The sequence below is a fragment of the Condylura cristata genome, unplaced genomic scaffold (genome assembly GCF_000260355.1).
Source record: "Condylura cristata isolate star-nosed mole 26May11 unplaced genomic scaffold, ConCri1.0 scaffold00012, whole genome shotgun sequence".
Lineage (NCBI taxonomy): Eukaryota > Metazoa > Chordata > Mammalia > Eulipotyphla > Talpidae > Condylura > Condylura cristata.
The window spans coordinates 39,913,131-39,931,490 of record NW_004567113.1 but is presented as its reverse complement, the minus strand read 5'-3'; the positions used below and the strand labels follow the sequence as shown (position 1 = coordinate 39,931,490).

Sequence of the window (18,360 nt, the reverse complement as noted above, 5' to 3'; positions counted from 1 at the left end):
AATACAGAGATACACATATGTACTATACACACACACACATATATAGTTAACATAACTTATATATTTAATGTGGCTACTAGGCAGTTTAAAATTACATAAGTACCTCAGATTTCTTTTAAGCAGCACTTGTAAAAACAATGCAAATAAACATATAAAGAAAGGAAGGTAAACTTCTCCAAGAATTCTGACTCAGGAATTGGGAATTCTTAAGAACTGGTTCCTACCCAAACCAATAAACAGTCAGTGGAATTACTATCAATATTTCAACGTCATTCTTCAAAGGAACAGAACATTACTGAAATTCATATCAAATGAACAAAAGACCCTGAAAAAGCAAAGTAATTCTGATGAAAAGAAAGTTGTAATATTCTACTCCTAGACTTCAGTGATATTGCAAAGATATAGTAATGAGTAGTGGGACAAAAACAGACACATAGACCAATCAAATAGAACAAGAGCTGAGAAATAAACCTGTATCTCTATGGACAGTTCATCTGTGAAAGAAGACTCCAGCACAGATCTCTGTAGGGCTTCCCTGGTAACATAGGGGTTAAGTCTCAGTGCTATTATGGACATGCAGTGGTTGATCTGCTTGAGACTAGCACTCCCTCCACAAACACATAAACATATACTGGCAGATCTCTCCTTTCTCTCCTGCTGTTCCCCTTAACAGTAGTTTCAGTGGATCCACCTGTTTTGCTTCCTACTATGTCCCTGGTGAATCCTCTCATGTCCTGTGCCTCTGGCCTGCACCCCATGTGTTCTCTGCATAAATAAATAAGTCTTTAAAAAATAAAAAGAGTATGTATCCTGTAAAGAGTCTATTTCACAAATAATTTGGGGAAAATGGGCAACCACAGGCAAAAGAATAAAAATAGACCACTAACTGACAGCATACTAAAAACCAACTCAAATTTGATATAAGACTTCGCTGTAGGACCTGTAACCATAAATACATAGGAGACAACACAGGCAGAATACTCCATGGCACAGGCTTTAAATATCTTTGTAGGGCCCTCCCTGGTGGCACAGAACTAATATCTAAAGCCACTTCAGCATGAGTAAAATCCCCTCCCTGGGGGTGACCTACATGGTGCCACCGATCTCTTCTGACCCACCCACTTCTCCCCTCAGCAGTGTACTTCATCAGTCAGCCTGCTCTGCTCCCCAGTCTGTCTGTGGTAAATCCTCTCACCACCCCTGCAACTCTGGCCTGTACTCCAGTTCTGTATGCATAAATAAATATTTTTTAAAAATGTGGATTTGTATCTAACACCAAGGCAAACAAAAGAATATAAACTGTAGTAGTACAATACACTTAAAAGCTGCTCACAGTGAAAATATCACTAAAATAAAAAACTGTATTTGAGTGCATGAGAGAAAAATATCTGCATACATTCAAAAGAGGGCTGATATCCAAGAATGATGAACTCATGCAACAAAATAAATAAGCCAAGAAAAAGTGGGTAGAAGAACTAAATAGACATCTTCCCTAAAGAAGACATGCAAGTATTAATGACAATAGTGTTCATTATCATTTATTCTCAAGAAGCAAAAATCAAAATCGCAGTAAGGTTCCATCTCACACCTCTGAGAATGGTCCACATAAAAAGGACCTGAAAGAGCAAGTACTGATGAGGAGGTGAAAGAAAAGGAGCCCTCTCTTCAGTGTTGGTGGGAATGCGGGCTGGTTCTGTCTGTTTGGAAAACAGCATGCGGGATTCTGCAAAGATCAACACAGGATCTAACATTAGACCCAGCAATTACAATAGCATTAGTCTGAAGGGAAACGTGTACTCCTGTGTCCACTGTAGCAGTATTTACGACAATCAAGCCATGGAAGCAACCTCAGGGCCCAAATACAGATAAGTGGATTGCCTAGACATGGTTTATACACACAACAAAATACTATTCAGGTATCAAAAAAAGACAAGCTCTTGCCATTTGCAGCAACATGGATGGAACAGGAGGGGATCATGCTAAGCAAAATAAATCAGGAGGAGAAAGACAAATACTACTTATAGTATCACTTGAACATAGACTATAGAGAAAACAAAGCAAAGGGTCAGACAAAGCCGAACAAGAAACCTTAGAAGAAGTCTGGCTGTAGAAATGAGGTCATCAGAAGGAAATGGGGAGGGAACAATGGGGGGGCTGTGGGTACTTGGGTGGAGGATGCAGTGTAGAAACACCTACAGGGTGAGATCCTGTATCAGTAAAGCATGAACGATGATAATCAATGCTACTGCTTGAAAAAAAAAAAATGTCCTCACAACAAGCACAAGCAACTCCCTTCCGAATTCCTCCATCCTGAAAATTTAAATATCTGTACCTTGGTCTCTTGCTAGAAACATGCCTGCGTTTCCCGACATGTTCCTGAATGCCGCCTATTGGTACCTGTGCTGTTTCTACTCCATTTGCCAGTTTTGGCATGAAAAGGTTGATAGATTTTCTGAGGGGGGGGGGAGATCCTGTGTACTTGAGGATTCTACAAATACAAATTCTAAGAAATAGAGTGTCCACTGAGGGTTGTCAGGTGAGGAGTAGGGGATGGGGTGCTGGTGAAGGTGGTAAGAAGGTACAGTTCTCAGTAAGGTCCGGGGTGTGGTGTGCAGCATGACGACCACTGGAGACTACACTGCGTTACATGTGTGAGAGCTGCTAGGAGAGTAAATCTCAAAACTTCTCATCCTAAGGGGGGGAAATACAACTGTGTGGGTGGTGGGTGCTAACTAAATGGATTATGGTAATCATTTTACAATACTGTATTATAATACAGCCAGCATATCATTATGTGATTAAACTCATACAATGGTATATATCAATTATATCTCAATACCAAAAGCAATAATAAGGATTGTTGCAAATGTGGGGAAACTGGAACCCTCCTTTAACTGGCAGGACTATAAAACAGCACAGCTGCTTTGGAAAATAGCCTGCAGTTCCTCAAAAGACTGAACACGGTTACTATGCAGCCCAGTAACTACACACCCAGCTCTCCACCCAGGAAAAATGCAAACACATGCCCACGCCAAAACTGCAGACACACGTTCACAGTAGCATTGTTATAATACAGACAGAAAAAGAATAGGAAAAACACAAATTTCCATCAGGTATCAGACACAAAAGTAAATAGTAAATTCATGTAGTATAATGTTGTCTACAATATTAAGGATAAAACCACTGGCACATTCTGAAAAAAAAAAAAGCCCTAAGTCACAAAGGCCACATTCTGTATGATTCCATTTGTGAAATATCCAGAATGGATAAGTCAATAGCCAGGAATGTGTCTGTGGCAACGCTGCATGGGAGGTGCCAGCTAGCGTGCAGAGATTTCCTATTTGGGGAACTGCTTTTCCCACTTCACCTCATTCATGAAGATTTTCTAAATACTCCATCCATGACAGCCATTCATCTCTAAACTCCAAACTTAATTTAATGCTTGAATGCATAAAACTGATATCTGCATCATAATTTAGCTCTTCAATACATGATAATTTCACTTTTTTTTTAAATCAGTGGGTTCTTTAGATTTGGATCCCCAGTCCACCTGCGAGCTGCCTAGCAGAGGGACTAAGAAGGCACACTTTACCTCAACTGTCCAGGCTTGAACAACTATATCCTTTATTCAAGCTGAAGCAATAATCTTTATGTCTGAGTCTCCTCACCTCAGTCAGTGGATCGTATATGTAAAATGTACAGGGCAGTGATAGGCACAGAATAAGCAGATGTAACTGCTTGTTTAATTAATGAAAGACAGGCATCATTTTGCTCTGCGCTTCACAATCTGTAGCAACCAATGCAGAAAGACCAATCTTTCCAAGAGTTTGGTGATTTATAGACTGAGTATATCAGATTCTAAAAATCAATCTCCAGTTTATCCTTGATTTTAGCACTCTATGTTCAAGTCCCAACTCCAATGCTGTTCCTTCACTGACCAGAAAGTCACCTTGAGGAAGTTGTACATTACCTCAACATCTCAGATTCTCAATTTGTAAAAAGGCTTAGCTAGTACTAGTGAACTACTCCTAAAATTACTAAGAAAGATGGAATGTGAGGGTGTATGCCAGTATTCAATGTACATCTGGTACATGGTGGATGCACAGAAACTCAAACAACAACTCTCTCATATCTGTTATCTATGTTTTGAGCCGTGACAAGGGAAAATACAACAAAAGAGTCTGTTTTTCATGTTCTCTATGTGTCTCCCTTTTTGTTTTGCTAGCAAAGACTATGTCTTCAGGCCAAAACATTATCTGAAAAAATCCCTTGTTCTAAGCTCCAATCTCCCGTGCACTCAGTCATGGGATATAAATCTGCAGCTCCCTTGACAGACAGTTTACAAATATACCACAATCAAGGGACATTGGTAATATCTGCAGTCTAACATCTAAAACATTCTTCTAAATTAAAAATCAAACATAGTTTTCTTTGTTGGGTATTGACTATTATAGAACATATGTATGCTTCCTGATTTGAAGAAGCAGAATTAATGGTACATTTCACTGATTGTATGGCATTCACTCAAAATGTGTTTTAGCAAAATTTAGTTCTATAGCTGAAAAGAAACCAAACTGGACATAAGTACTTGAAAGTAACCTCTTCCTTAGGTCAAATCCTATGCCTCTCCTCTCCAAATCCTTTTCTTTTATGTTACTTGTATTGGAGAACTCAATGCTTAATAGAACACCTTGATGAAATCCTTCTATAATTATACTTAGCCACAAGCCATAAAATTGTATATTTGGTTATTACTGAAACAGAGCTGAGCAGAAAGTCACAAGACTTTATGTCATTTTACTGACAATGCACAGTTATAAAAAAGTAGAACACAACTTTTTAACAACTGTAAAATGAGATTTATTAAAACAAGTTTTCTTATATAAAGCTATGGTGTGTTGTTTTATTATTATAATCTTAAATATACCGATAACATACTGGTCTTTTCAAAATGTTCACATCCTTTTTAATGTAGGGAATTCACGTACTATGATCTCATCTTGTGAGAAAACTGTGCCTTTAAAAGGTTATTTGACAATGTTAAAAAGCATCTACAGGAGAACTAGAATTCATTTCTCAATATATAACATGGATCGTCTTCTATCCTAAAACACTTTTAAGCAATGATGAGGAATTTTGTGACTACCATGAGGTACCCAAATGCCTTTCTTAACCTCATGTACTATATTACACTGCTAACCCTTTCTCCTGACTTCTTCCTTTCATGATTTCCAGGACAGGGTTCTGTCCTTTTTCTGATCATCTTTCTGATTGTCCCACCATACTCCAGAACTCTCTTGATATGTCATCCATGAAATGTTGTATTCTGTGCTCATCTCGCTAATGTTCTTACTCTAACATGAAAACTATGTGACCTAGCATTTTCCCAAGGCAAAACCACAGGCTAAATGATATAATCCATAGCTATTAGTACTCAACATGAGAAACATCTATTATCCTTCCTTTAATGTCTCAGGAAGTATCCAAACCAAGAAATGGAGAAATATCCACAGCTTTCTAGGTAACAACATAAAGTCAATTTCCTTTGGAAAGCAGTCCCTAACAACTTCATTTGGCCTGTACATTACCATGGAAATCTGTCAGTACCTACTAAGTCAAAAGTGAAAAATTTTGAAGTTTACTCAGCATGTACTTCTTTAGTGAGTGAAGATGAGACAGTTTTGTTATGGAAAGACAATGATTACAAGAAAAATCAGTAAGGCCTGATAGTTCCTCATAAGAAGACATTCAGTGCTACAAGAGTTGTCATAGATCATCTAGTTGAACCACTTTTCTTTGTTTCAGAGTCCTCCATAAATAGCCTGGCCTATCTTAGTTATTTATTGCATGCGGTGGTGTTTATAGTCTTACATTTGAATAGGCTTCATACATTTAGATTTTCTCTTCTGTAAGGGTAATGACAATGCTTATCAGTCCTTTAAAGTTACCACAGTAGATTCCTGCATGAAACAGATAACTAGCAAAAACTTAGCAACTGATTTCCTTACTACAGAAATATATTATTTAAGAAAGTCAGGACATTTATACTCTTTAGTGAATATCAAAGGCTATCAATTTCCAAGGAAACACTTCTACTTCAAGTGGACTAGGTCTTATCTTCCACTTTTATACATCTTATTAAAAAGAAGATGGAGAGTGGAAAGTAAATTATTTCAACTAAACTATGATTTATGGAGTCACACAGTTTCAGATGGAATTTTATTTTCTGCAGTCAGTTGCTAGTGAATGGCTCAACTTTCCAGGTCTGCAGTCACTTTCATGTTTAACTGTTCTAATGAAAATTTAATTTCAAAGCATCTGTCATGCAGCAATCTAAATTTAGAAATCCACAGGATCTGTATTTGTATTATATCTATAAATTATTCCTTCCCCACTGAACTCACTAAAACTTGATTCCCTTTCAATTGGACTAATGTTAAAAAACTTTAATGCTTACAATAAGAGTTTAGCAACATAAATATATTTATTCTGGAGCCTTGCAGAAGTTATAAATGCATAGTCTCCTTGTGATGGAGTTGTTAAAACTTCAATCTAAGATAATAATAGAAAAGATGGTCTCATAAGATTAGCTATGCCACAGTCTAAGTGAAAATTTAAATGAAATTTTATTCTAGCTCAAGGTTTCAGTCATAATCCAAGGGTAGGAAGAAATTTAAGGATTATTATCTTTCAAGTCACTTAATTCCTCACACAACAATGACAGAGGCACATGGCACTTTTTCAAAAGAAAATGCTATTGCTGAAAACAGGATTTTTAAGGCAACAGAAAATACATTTACTCTCATGAAAGTAAAATATTACCTCATTACCTTATAAAATGGAGTGGAAACTAAGTATTGAATGATTCAAAAATCTGCAATGCCTACATTTTTAAATTGTTTAAAAATGAAAAGTTGAGGAAATTGAAACCATAACCATACAATTCTTGATTTAAGAAAGCAGTAAAAAACATCAAACAAAAGAATATACTTATAATATGTTCCCCACATTTTAGAAACCCCACAGAATTAAAGTAATATACGTCATATGCACGTGATTAGACAGAGGTGGGAGTAAGATGTGTGGGGAGCAACTATCCAGTATGTGAGGCCAGGGAACATGCATGCCTTGCAGTGCTATTCTTCTGTAAGGGTAATGACAATAGGGTAATGTACTTGTTACTAAGAGAAAATGTGCTTGCAATCAAATTCCCTTGTTCAGACTCAGCTAATTTCCAGTTGCTGTTGTTCAGAATAAGACAATCTGAAGAGAATTTTTAAGATTGTTCCCTTTCTCCTGTGAAGAATATTAAGTATTTCTGATATCATCCCCGTTATTCTGCTAACAAACTAACGGATAAATCACATTTGATTTACTTGCATTATTTTCTTTTTAGGTCCCAATTTTATGTAGTGAATGTAATGAATGGAGCAGTAATTCTGGAGTAGGTGGTCATTGCGATTGATTTAAGAAACATTTGCCAAGACAAAAACAAAGTATACTGAATACCTAAGCAACCCAAAATAAATCATAGTATATCACATAAAAAGTATTGATAAATCCCATCTCCTGAAAGACACACTTAGGGGAAAAACTTTGATTTAAGAAATTGAAGAACCGGTGAGAGAATCTTTAAGATGATAATCCCAAATTCACATAGTGGTAGAGCCAATTGTAATGGAAGAGATCATATTGTTTTGACAATCTGAATATAAGTCAAGTTCTAAGTAACAACATTTATAAACATTATTGATTAGAAAACAAGAAAAACATTTACTTCACAGGCACAAATGTACTTCCTACATTTGCCAAAAATCCATAATGACTGTATGAATTAGTCCAATTAATGTATTTATTGACGGTATCCCTTGAAAGCCTGATTTCTTTTTCCTGCAGAGACATAATTCCTCCATAGAAGGAACTACAGATACTATGTTAACAAATGGAGTATTTGTTTGGCAAAGTAAGGGAGGGAGAGTGCAGGACAGGATTGCATTTTATAGCTTCCCACCTGATGGTAGAAAGAAGGATGAGAGTAACAGAAAAGCTGGCTAATATTTTACCATAGAGAATATTTCACTCCAAATCCCTGAAACTTGTCACATAAGCCTAGAGCTTTCTTTCCACTGTTCTGGTTATTATGCAAGATGCTTTGTCTAGATCTTTACAGAAGAGTGATGCTTTCAAATAGAAGGACACACTCATGACCACACCACGGGCACCTGGAGGAATATGAGCCATCAATGTAAGACCAAATCTTCCTCCCAGACTGTGGCTACGGCCAATGGCAAGCTTGTCCCTGTACCTTTCTTCATGTCCTTGGACAACATAAAGGTCTGAGTCAGACCTTTATGTGACTGCTTTAAACCAGCTCAGTGTATGTTGCCATATTTTCCCCCATTTCTTCCAAAGAACTCGGAACCATCCAGTCACCATGATGTCGCCCACAGGAAAGCCAGTGGGTGACACTTGTCTGCGTGGGATGTTCTCCAACCCCATGTCAGTAGATTCTGTGTACAGTTACTCATGCTTTACAGGCTCAAACAACCCTTGCTCTGTAGGAACTATCCTGCCACCACGTGAGTTTTCAATCACAGTTACAATGTGAATAACACCTACCATTGTAGCACTTAATTATGTCCACCGTTAAGAATCTCTTCACCACAAGATAAGCAGAGCCAGGTTCAGCTAATGAGCTCCACCGGAGCACCTGCTCCAACACATTCTCTGTGTAGTGAAGCGGTCGCTCTGAAAAAAAAAAAAAATAAATAAATAAACACAGACAAAACCTAAGGTTATTTTTACAATTATGAATTTTTAAAAATTCATTAAAAAAATCTGTATCAGCAATAAGCTTAACTTCTACCTTCTGTTACATGATGGCACCACTGAGACTACAATCAGGAAACCTAGCTCCTAAAGCACCATCCAGCATGATAAAATGATTGTATAAATGCACCTGTGCAAAGCCATTCGTCACTCAGTTGTTGTTTTACAAAACTTAGTGTTATTAATCCTATAACTACAAATATGAAACGACCCTTCTGTATAATACACCTGGGCCTAAATCTACCTCCTTTTTAATTTAGCTAACATTCTGGCTTGCTCATTGATAGTTGCCTGTCTACCTATGCAATAAAAAACTGTAGAAAGGACTGGGAGCCCCTTCTCCTGCTCAGTACTATGTAATAAACATGAATGAGTGCTTTCACCCAACACGATGAGCACATTATAACTTGACCTATACTTACAAGCAACTTAAAGATGATATTCATTCTCATGATCAATTACTGAAAGTTTAAATAAAACAGAGAACATAAAATACTACCAAGTCATTTATGTTACATAGTGGAAATAGCAATCAGAAATGTGTAGCAATAGTATACACTAAATAGGCCAAGCAAGCAAAAAGTTAATGGTATCCTAAAGGTTTATCCTTATTAAAATCTTATTCATGTACATTTCATTTTAGGCAACCATGTTTTTTAAATGTACAAGTTCTTATCAAAATTGGAAGAAAATTTACAAAGTTAAAAGAAAATTTACAAAATTAAAAGAAAAATTTAAAAAGCTTTACAGAAAAGCTTTTTTGCTGATAAAAGTAAGCCAATCAGTTAATAGCATGTTACAACAGAAGCATATGCTAGGGAAAAATAAAATGTAAACTTTTCAGTCTCATACTGAAAAACATAACTGAAAGCAAGAATCTAAGCTAGCCCATGAAGACACTGATGCAACATCAGGGCTTCAAACATGTAGTGAATTATAAGCTTTCATGCCCCCTAAGTATGAACCACACAGTAGCTCCTAAATTTTTCACTTTCAGTTAAAATAGGCATAACCAAGACAAAGAGGGAAGAATTTGTAAGCAGCATCATATTCACTTATGATAATGGTATTTTAATTGGAAATAAAACTACAAATAAAAATGAACAACTATTTCACATCCTCTTCAATAATGGCCTCCCTAACTATAAACACAGCATTCCTGAATTTCTCAGTAATCCCAGGTCCACAGAAGGAAACAGATGTTCTGATTCGAGTGCAAATAATCATATTTCCCTATGTAATAAAATAACATACAGTTTGTATCTGTGCTTATGGGATAGGATAAGTGTACTCACTGTAATGGCAATTACAAATAAAAAGCAACTAGAACATACAGTTTGAGGTGAATCTACCTCTTGCTTACAAATGCATCACCTGCACACAGCACAGTGCTGAGTATATAATAGATGTTCAATAAACACTCAGGGAGTGAAAGAATTTATTAAGCTCTAAGATGCTCTATAAATTAACATCACAGACAAAATATATTCTTTGCAAAATCAGACAAAAATCTGTGTTAGGCTAATCTTCAATACAGATCATAATTGCCTATAATTTGCCAAAGGTATAAGTCAATTACTGATTAACCAAAATTTGGCTGTCTTCTATTAACAGAGGTTATAATTTAAACTCACTGTATTTAAAAGAAAAACTAATATGAATGATAACAACTCTTTTTACATTTGATATTATTTGATTCTTGATTCAACACCTTACAACCCAGGACGCTATTGATTGCATTAACCATGCATTTCTGGAATAACAATATGAACTAGTTATCACTTTTAATTATCTCAAAACTTTTCTTTAGGTGGCATTGTTAACCATCTTTTACATGTAGGGGAAGATCAGAGAGATCAGCTACTTGCCTAACAATAAACACCTGGTTCAAGTGAGAAACCAATCTGAATGTCCAATCTAGCAGACCAAAATTCAAAGTTAGTACACTCATTATTATCTGGGCCAAGGATGAAGGCCTAACCATAAAGACATTCTCACATAATTTGGGTTCCGAAGTATCACCTCACCCAAAATTTCTTGATGACTAAACAAGGTAACACAGGAAAAGTGAGAAAGAATGTCAATTCACATTTTTCCCTTCAGTTTTCCCCCTATACTTTTCTATTCTGAGAAGATGGAGAGGAAATTATAGCAAGACTGTTTCAGAATCCCAGATGTTGGCTTACAGGCTGAATGATATTCTTAACTGGAAAAGAGTGTCAAGATTGAAACAAAAGCTGACTCCTGTGTCATGTCACAAAATAGAACATTTATATTAAAATGGAACACTATTACACAATAACACTGTAGTGATAGTTCTAATGTTTTCACAGTTGTAATAAAACATATCAGAGCAGACATAAAGACAAACATAAATTTGCAAAATATTAGTCAATTATATTTTCATATCAGTATCATAGTATGAAATACTTCAGGGGAATACAAATCCTGAAAACACAAATCAGAGCTGAAAAATAGGATGAGCAACTATTTAAAAGACGGTCACATAACACAATTAAAAGATGGCATTAAAATCCACCTTCAAAGAAGCAAGAAAAAATGACTGACATTGCTGGAATATAAATCCCTTCAAAGAAAGTTTTTATTTATAGTTACATTTATAACCAGCTGCCATGAAAGATTATAGGATATGTAAGTTACCTTTCACTAGTATATTGCTAGAAATAAACCATTTGCATACTGCCTAAAGATAAAAACAGATGAAAATTAGAATAGGCTGTAACTTCCTTTACAACCCATTTGGATCAACAATTCAGGTTGTTAATAGTTTTCAGCCACTTTCCAGAATAAATCTGGTGTCTTTCATTTAGTAGAGAACAAGTCTTTTTCCACCTTCAAGTTCTGGCTGTATGATACAATATGACACAATTATGACTATTGTAATAATTAAATTCTCTGTGCTAAACACAGAGTTGCGCAGGTCTCTCTCTGTCCTGTCCACATAATCAGGGAGCTATAGCACTTCCTGTCAGTTAAAGAAAGGTTGGAAAGAATCCCCAGTAAAAATGAACAGAGCTTCCACATGGTAGTAGCTATGAGGAAGAAATAGGAAACACTATGATGTTGCCACCTGGAAAGAAACTGCGTCACAACCCTGCATTTGAGTGAAAGAGCCCATAAAGATCCACCAGCAGTTCACTGTTCATCGTGTGAAGGACCAAAAGGGGGTGGCTGCGTGGGCAGAAACAGACTGTTTTAAGGCAAAGTATTTTAACATGCATACGTGCTTTAGGAGATCACCTGCTGGTGATGCTGACATTTACAGGCAGGCTTTAGCTTGCCCTGAAGAATGACAGGCAGCAGTGACTCAAACATGGTTAGTACTATGCAAAGAATAAGACCAAGAAAAACTTGTTCTATACCCAGTACAACTTTCCACTGCCCCACCAGACATTCTAGGGGAAAGGGGAAACTAACTTATAAACTTACTGAGTGAGCCTGGAATGTAACTCAACTTTACATATAAATTCCCAAATCATTCTTAAATGGTTTTAAAATGACTTTCTAACTATTTGACTGCCATATAAAGAAAAAAGATTCTTTGGTTGCAAACTTTGCTAAGCAATGTTTCTCATTCACTATATTCTTCATTTTGTACATTTTTTTCACCTCAGTTGTAATCCCCGTGGACTTCCCACCATTTCACTCATGTGTTATCACCATATTCCCATGTGTTCTTCCCACACCGGTTTTGATCCTGTTCCCCTCTCCTCCTCCATGGAATGTCTCTGGTTAATAGTTGTTAGTTGATGTTCATTTTTTACTTTATTACAATTATTATATATACACATACACAATAATTACAATTATATATATACACATATGTGTATGTGTGATTTTCCCCGATCCCTTACGCTCCTGCTATGAGGAAAGGCAGATGGCCAACAGGCATATAATAAGAGGTTCAGCATCACCTGAATCAGGAAAATGCAAATCAAAACCACAATGAGATACCACATCACACCAGTGAGAATGGCACCTATTAAAAAAATTAGCAACAATAAATGTTGGTGAGGGTGTGGAGAAAGGAATTCTCCTTACACTGCTGGTGAGAATGCAAACTGGTTCCAATTTTTGCAAGACTCATGCACTGAAACCAAATCACCAGTGTGACACTATCAAGCGGGCAGGGCCCTTTGGGCTAGCGGACTTGTAGGAAAGACACTGGAGCTCCCTGGACACTTCCACTGGAGAAAACACAGGAAAGGCAGTCTCCTACACTTCAGGAAGGAGTCCTCACCAGACACCGAAGCAACCAAGTAGTAGTATTTAAGCATTCATAAAACATATTTCCCTTTTACTCCTTTTTATATTATAATTAGGTAGGTTTTTTTTTTTAATTGAGTAAAGTAGATTATCTCAGGAAAGTAAAAAGGACATTACAAAATATTACAGGGACATTGAATTGAAAAGGATAGAGGTCTATTACTTTAAAATGTGCAGACACCTGAAATAAAATCCAGCACTTCTGTTTTTCTTATTTATCCAGTTATTTATTTGTATTTTTTTGTTGTTGTTATTGTTACTTAAGAGGATTTGTATTTACATTAGAAAAAGCACCAATGCCTGCTGACATTCTTCTGATCAACTACAATCTTGTGACTGCCTGTGCCTTCACTTTTATCTTTTATATTTAGTTTTCTCTCCCCTGCATGCTAGGAGAAATAAAGCTTTTAACATTTCATAAGGTCAGGTAGAGCAATGTGTACCATTTGCTTCAGTAAGCCAACATAATCACTGGCACCTTTGCGCTTTCCAACTTTGTGCCTCTCACGGCAGTCAAAATCATCTGGTTTTGCTTCTGGCAATTTGTACTCAAAAAGTTAACCAAACATTAAAAGCATGCCAAATTTTAATTCTTAATTCCATCAAATGTATTTTTTCCTGCTGTACCTAGGATGTCCTTTGTTTATATATTTGGACATACACAATCAAAACAACTAGTGTTCTTATATATTCTTATATAAAGAACTAAAAGATATATATATATATATATAATATATTATTATATATTATAAGAACACCTAGTGTTCTTATATATTCTTCAAGATCACTTTAATTAGGGAGAAAGAGCCAAAAAAGCAAAACAAAAATATGCCTTAGTTATGATGCACTGCCACATGCAAAATGTTATTTTCAGGTTAAGGATCCCTACGTTTGCCAGGAAGTTTAATATCAGTGCTTCCAGGTATGTGCGATCTGACTTCTTATGTATGATTCTGCCTTTCCTGATCCACTCTGCTGCTCTTCTCAATGAGGACCCGTACACAGAGGTACAGCACTGCAGCACTGTGACCCAGGCCATGCTCCGACTCATCCCTTGACAAAGTGTGGTAGGGAGACTGTCTATCCCCACAGAATTCACTATTCTGCTCTGGAGATCCTCAAACACACACATACATGGAAGTATGTAGAGCTGTCAGCTTCTAAGATGTCCTGATGTTTCCTAGTGATATTTGTAGGGAATGTTCCATATCAGTACACTATACTAGATTAGTGTGAAATATAAATATCTAGAAGCAGGAAAAAAAAAAGGTATAAAGAACTAAAAGATAAAAAAAAAACACTTATAATTTAGGAAGACAATTCTGATAGCAATGCTGGCAGTAATATTTTATCTACAAATATGAAAAGGCTGGTAACTTTAGTTCCTTTTATTAAAATTAAACAACAAAAAATAATGCACCACTGTGTACAATGTAATAATGCCAAAGTAGTATTTCACTTATTCAACAGACTTTGATAGTATGGCAACTATGTACCAGGCATCGTGAGAGACTAGAGACAGAAAAGGAGACCCTCCTTCATCTTTCCAAGGAAACCTCACCAAAAGTGAGGAATATGAATTCGTGTGGTGTCACTAATAAAGAAGATAAGAAAAGCCCAATGTGACACCAAGCCTGTGTCTTAGCATAGGTAAACAGTTAGGCCAATGAAGGGAAGGAAAGGGGTGTTTGGGAAACATCAATTCACTCATTAGTAAAGCACAAAGAATACTAGAGACTGTCTCAAAGAATGTGTGAAAATGTTTAAAAGGCAATGGCAATTGAAGCAGAGGAAATTCACTATTTAGAGGACACACATTAGAAGAATTGACAAATGGGATAAAATAACCAGGGGACTAGGAAGAAAATCCAGGCAGCAACAAAAACAGAGTAAGGACTTTCAAATTCTGCTAGGCTTAAAACAATATTATAGTGACATACTGCATTACTTGTTAAATCAACATTTTTTTGCTTTTGTTAAACAAGGAGCGTACAGGGTAGGTGACTGGGTGGTGACATTTAGAATACTGTTGCAAATAAAATTGTTTGCCATTACAAATAAAAGCTTTATTTCCTAAAAAAGTATCATAGATGCCTAATGCTTTACAGAATATCTTTATGGTCAATAAAATAATCTCATTATATAGGTAAGTTAAACCATAGGAAGGCAGTAAAACACATCAACACATGCACTGAGATAGAAGGGAATTCATAATGAAATACATAAAATGTTAGCAGCACTTTGTCACAAAAGTAGTATTTCCTCATCCTATAGGGAATTGAAAAACCATGGCATTAAACTCACCTAGCTCTTCATTTTCAATAACTTCAAATGTGGCCCAGATATCACCTTTAGAAGGAACAATATTTTTTATTGCTAATATATCATTAGTTAATTCTTCTGCTTCCATCACAGGCGATATCTGTAAGAGAGGCAAAATGTCTTCAGAAAAATTTCAGACACAGAACTTGCCACAATATTCCCCTCCCCGATTCACTATCTTATGATGCGTTCTTAGAAAATTTAATTAGCTTCTCTAGCACTTTGAGGGAAAAAAAAAGTTTAGATTTACCCCACAAACTGTAGTACAGTCTATTGTGAGTGCAAAAATAGACATAATCAAGACTATGTAATTTTCGCTCACATAGTAAGCAATGAGATCATTCAGGAGCAAACTTCATACCTAGTCACGCACAGAATCACCTTTGGTAGTCAGCAAATCCAATAGTCTTCTGGGAGTGAAAGTGTTTACTTATCAGTTCAATGATCAAGAGTTCAAAGTGGCTTGTTTATTCAGCATGAGTCCTAAACCATCCCCAGTCGACTGCTATCTGCTATGCCAGAGAGCCCCAGGATTGTACTGGTGTGTGATGTGCCCACCGGCCAAGTGGCAGACATCAAAGCATGATGGGGCCAGGATTTCAGGGCACAGGGCAGAGTGTACAGACCCCTCCTGGGGGTCAGGTCTACAAGGACCCAAAGCCTCTGGTCACTGCATAAGTACACAGCCTTCTGCAAGGGCTATGGGGATTTTTGATTTGTTGCTTCTTTTTGCATTTGCTACTCTTAAATATCATCAAACAAGATGTATTATTTTTCAATTAGAATAAATTTATAATGTTATGTAGATGATGTTTTAACATTTAAATGTTACAAATACAACCTCATTTGATAGTTTCACTAAATCTGGTTGCCAATTAAATTTTTCTTAGAAAGAGAACATGCTTATTCCAATGCTTCCTGTCCACTGCTGATCACAAACACATCACGTATCTATATTATAAAATAGCTTTCTTTACAGGAACTCACACAGTCTATCTTTTGTACTTTGTGAAATTTAGTGGGTTTTTTTCTGGAATATACGAGTAACACAGTCAAGTTCAGTATGTTTTTACTGAGAAAAGATCCAGGACTTAAAATCCCAGACAGAACAGCAGCATCTGGGAAAAGCAGAGAACTTCTAGCAGTAGAAATATTAGTAGGTGAATAATCTCAAGGATGAGTTCACCTGAATGAATTTAACATTCTTTGAAGAGTATGAACCTTTGTTAATATAATTACTGAGAAACCAAACGTGTGAAAGACTGAGCAGGAAGTGCTCCAGGTTGAAGCAAGACCAGAAGCTTCGAGCTCTTCTCCTTTTCTGGGGGTGACTAAAGGACCCTCTTCAGTCCCAGAGCTCTAAAGCCCCTTGGGAAATTACTGCTGTAAGCCCTAAGGAATGTACAGTAAGTCTGATTAACATCAGGTTGGACATATGATAACTTAGGTTTGCGCTCTTGTTTAAGCACTCTTAATATCTGTGCAAACTTGAGCATCACCTGCCATTTCTACCTCTTTGGGATGCAGTGATATTGTCAGCAGAGATCAATATGGCCAAAGGGTTTTGCAATGTTTAAAGCATTAAACAAATGTTGGGAGATTATATTAGTCTTGTTTGTTATGTTTTAAAGAGAAGCTAGAGTCATTGTAGGTGAAACTGGAGAGTCTTATTGAAATACACAAAAATAATGTAAGTCTTGTGCTCAATTGTAACAACTTCTGTTATGGTTTCCTTATTAAAATAGGATTAAAATGTGCTACTTAAAGTGTTTATGTGCAGGTGGTGTTAAGTCATATGCTATGAATACTTCTGCTAGCATTAATGATCTACTCATACTGATTAATCTGCATTCCCGTCATGTCCCCTGTGATCACACCTCACCCGCTCACTGTAAGACACATGAAGTGTGAAGGCAAGTGAAAGACAAGGAAAAGCCTATGGTGGTGGCATTTGGTAGTCTGCCAATACCATGATCTAAAAGTGGTGACCAGAGCCACAGAATCTTAATACACAATCACTAAAATATGAAAAATAACAATGATAGTATATTTTACATAACTAAAGGCCAAAAATATCCAAAATTTAGACTGTTTAATCTTATACTTTAAAAAGATAAGGCGTGAAAGATGAATTTCTACTTTTATATGAAAGAATGCACAGTCCTCTAACAGTGATGGCAGACTAAGTAGGAATCAAAATATCAGTTATTCTCCCAAAGGCAGGTAAGTGCTACATATGGTGGAAGAAGAAGGCTCTTTTGATTTAATACAACTGACTAATAAAGAAAAGCATTATCTAGTGTTCAAGTAAATTGGAAGGTTGGAAACTGAAGTCTGAATATATTTTTGAAGATTTAAAATAATGGTGCTGATAGTACTGATTATTCATAAACATTTATGTGATAAACAACTTACTAAGTGTTTATTATGCAGTTTGCAGATAAGATAAAGACTTTAATTTTTCTATCTTTTATAGATGAGAAGATTGAAGCCTAGACAGAGTAAATTAACTTGCCCAATGTTAAGCCAGAAAGATTAGTTTATGAGGTAGGGGTACTTTCTTGAAAAGACATACTGAAAATCCTAAGCATAATCTGCAGCATATGCGATATTTCCTTCCCAAATGAAACATGGAATTCCCAGATGATCTTGGTATGAGAAGTCAATCCTTTCAACATTCATGGTTTGAAGTAGATATGTAAAATAAGGTATAAGAAAAGAAAAAATTCAAGCTATAGAGACAAAGACAAATGCTAACACTTGCAGTTTCCAACAGTACTCTCTACATCTGCTGTTCAGACTCACCCGAATTATAATACTACAGTCAGGTTCTTTCCTTTCCACATAAACTTCAATCAGTAAATCTCCAGCCTGGGAAACCTGAGGGCAATTGTGAAGACAGAAAATTTAACTGTTGTGCAG

General features: G+C 36.3%; 1 protein-coding gene across 1 annotated transcript in view; it reads right to left on the bottom strand.

Moving 5' to 3' along the window:
* Positions 1–18,360, bottom strand: part of ARAP2 (ArfGAP with RhoGAP domain, ankyrin repeat and PH domain 2) — a 133,144-nt gene that overhangs the window by 19,432 nt on the left and 95,352 nt on the right. Inside the window, exons 24-27 of the mRNA XM_012724030.1 lie at positions 18,244–18,318; positions 15,421–15,538; positions 8,620–8,748; positions 8,209–8,318 (exon numbers count right to left, since the gene is read on the bottom strand). Coding sequence (XP_012579484.1) covers positions 8,209–8,318; positions 8,620–8,748; positions 15,421–15,538; positions 18,244–18,318 — 432 coding nt within the window. The remainder of the gene's footprint in view (positions 1–8,208; positions 8,319–8,619; positions 8,749–15,420; positions 15,539–18,243; positions 18,319–18,360) is intronic.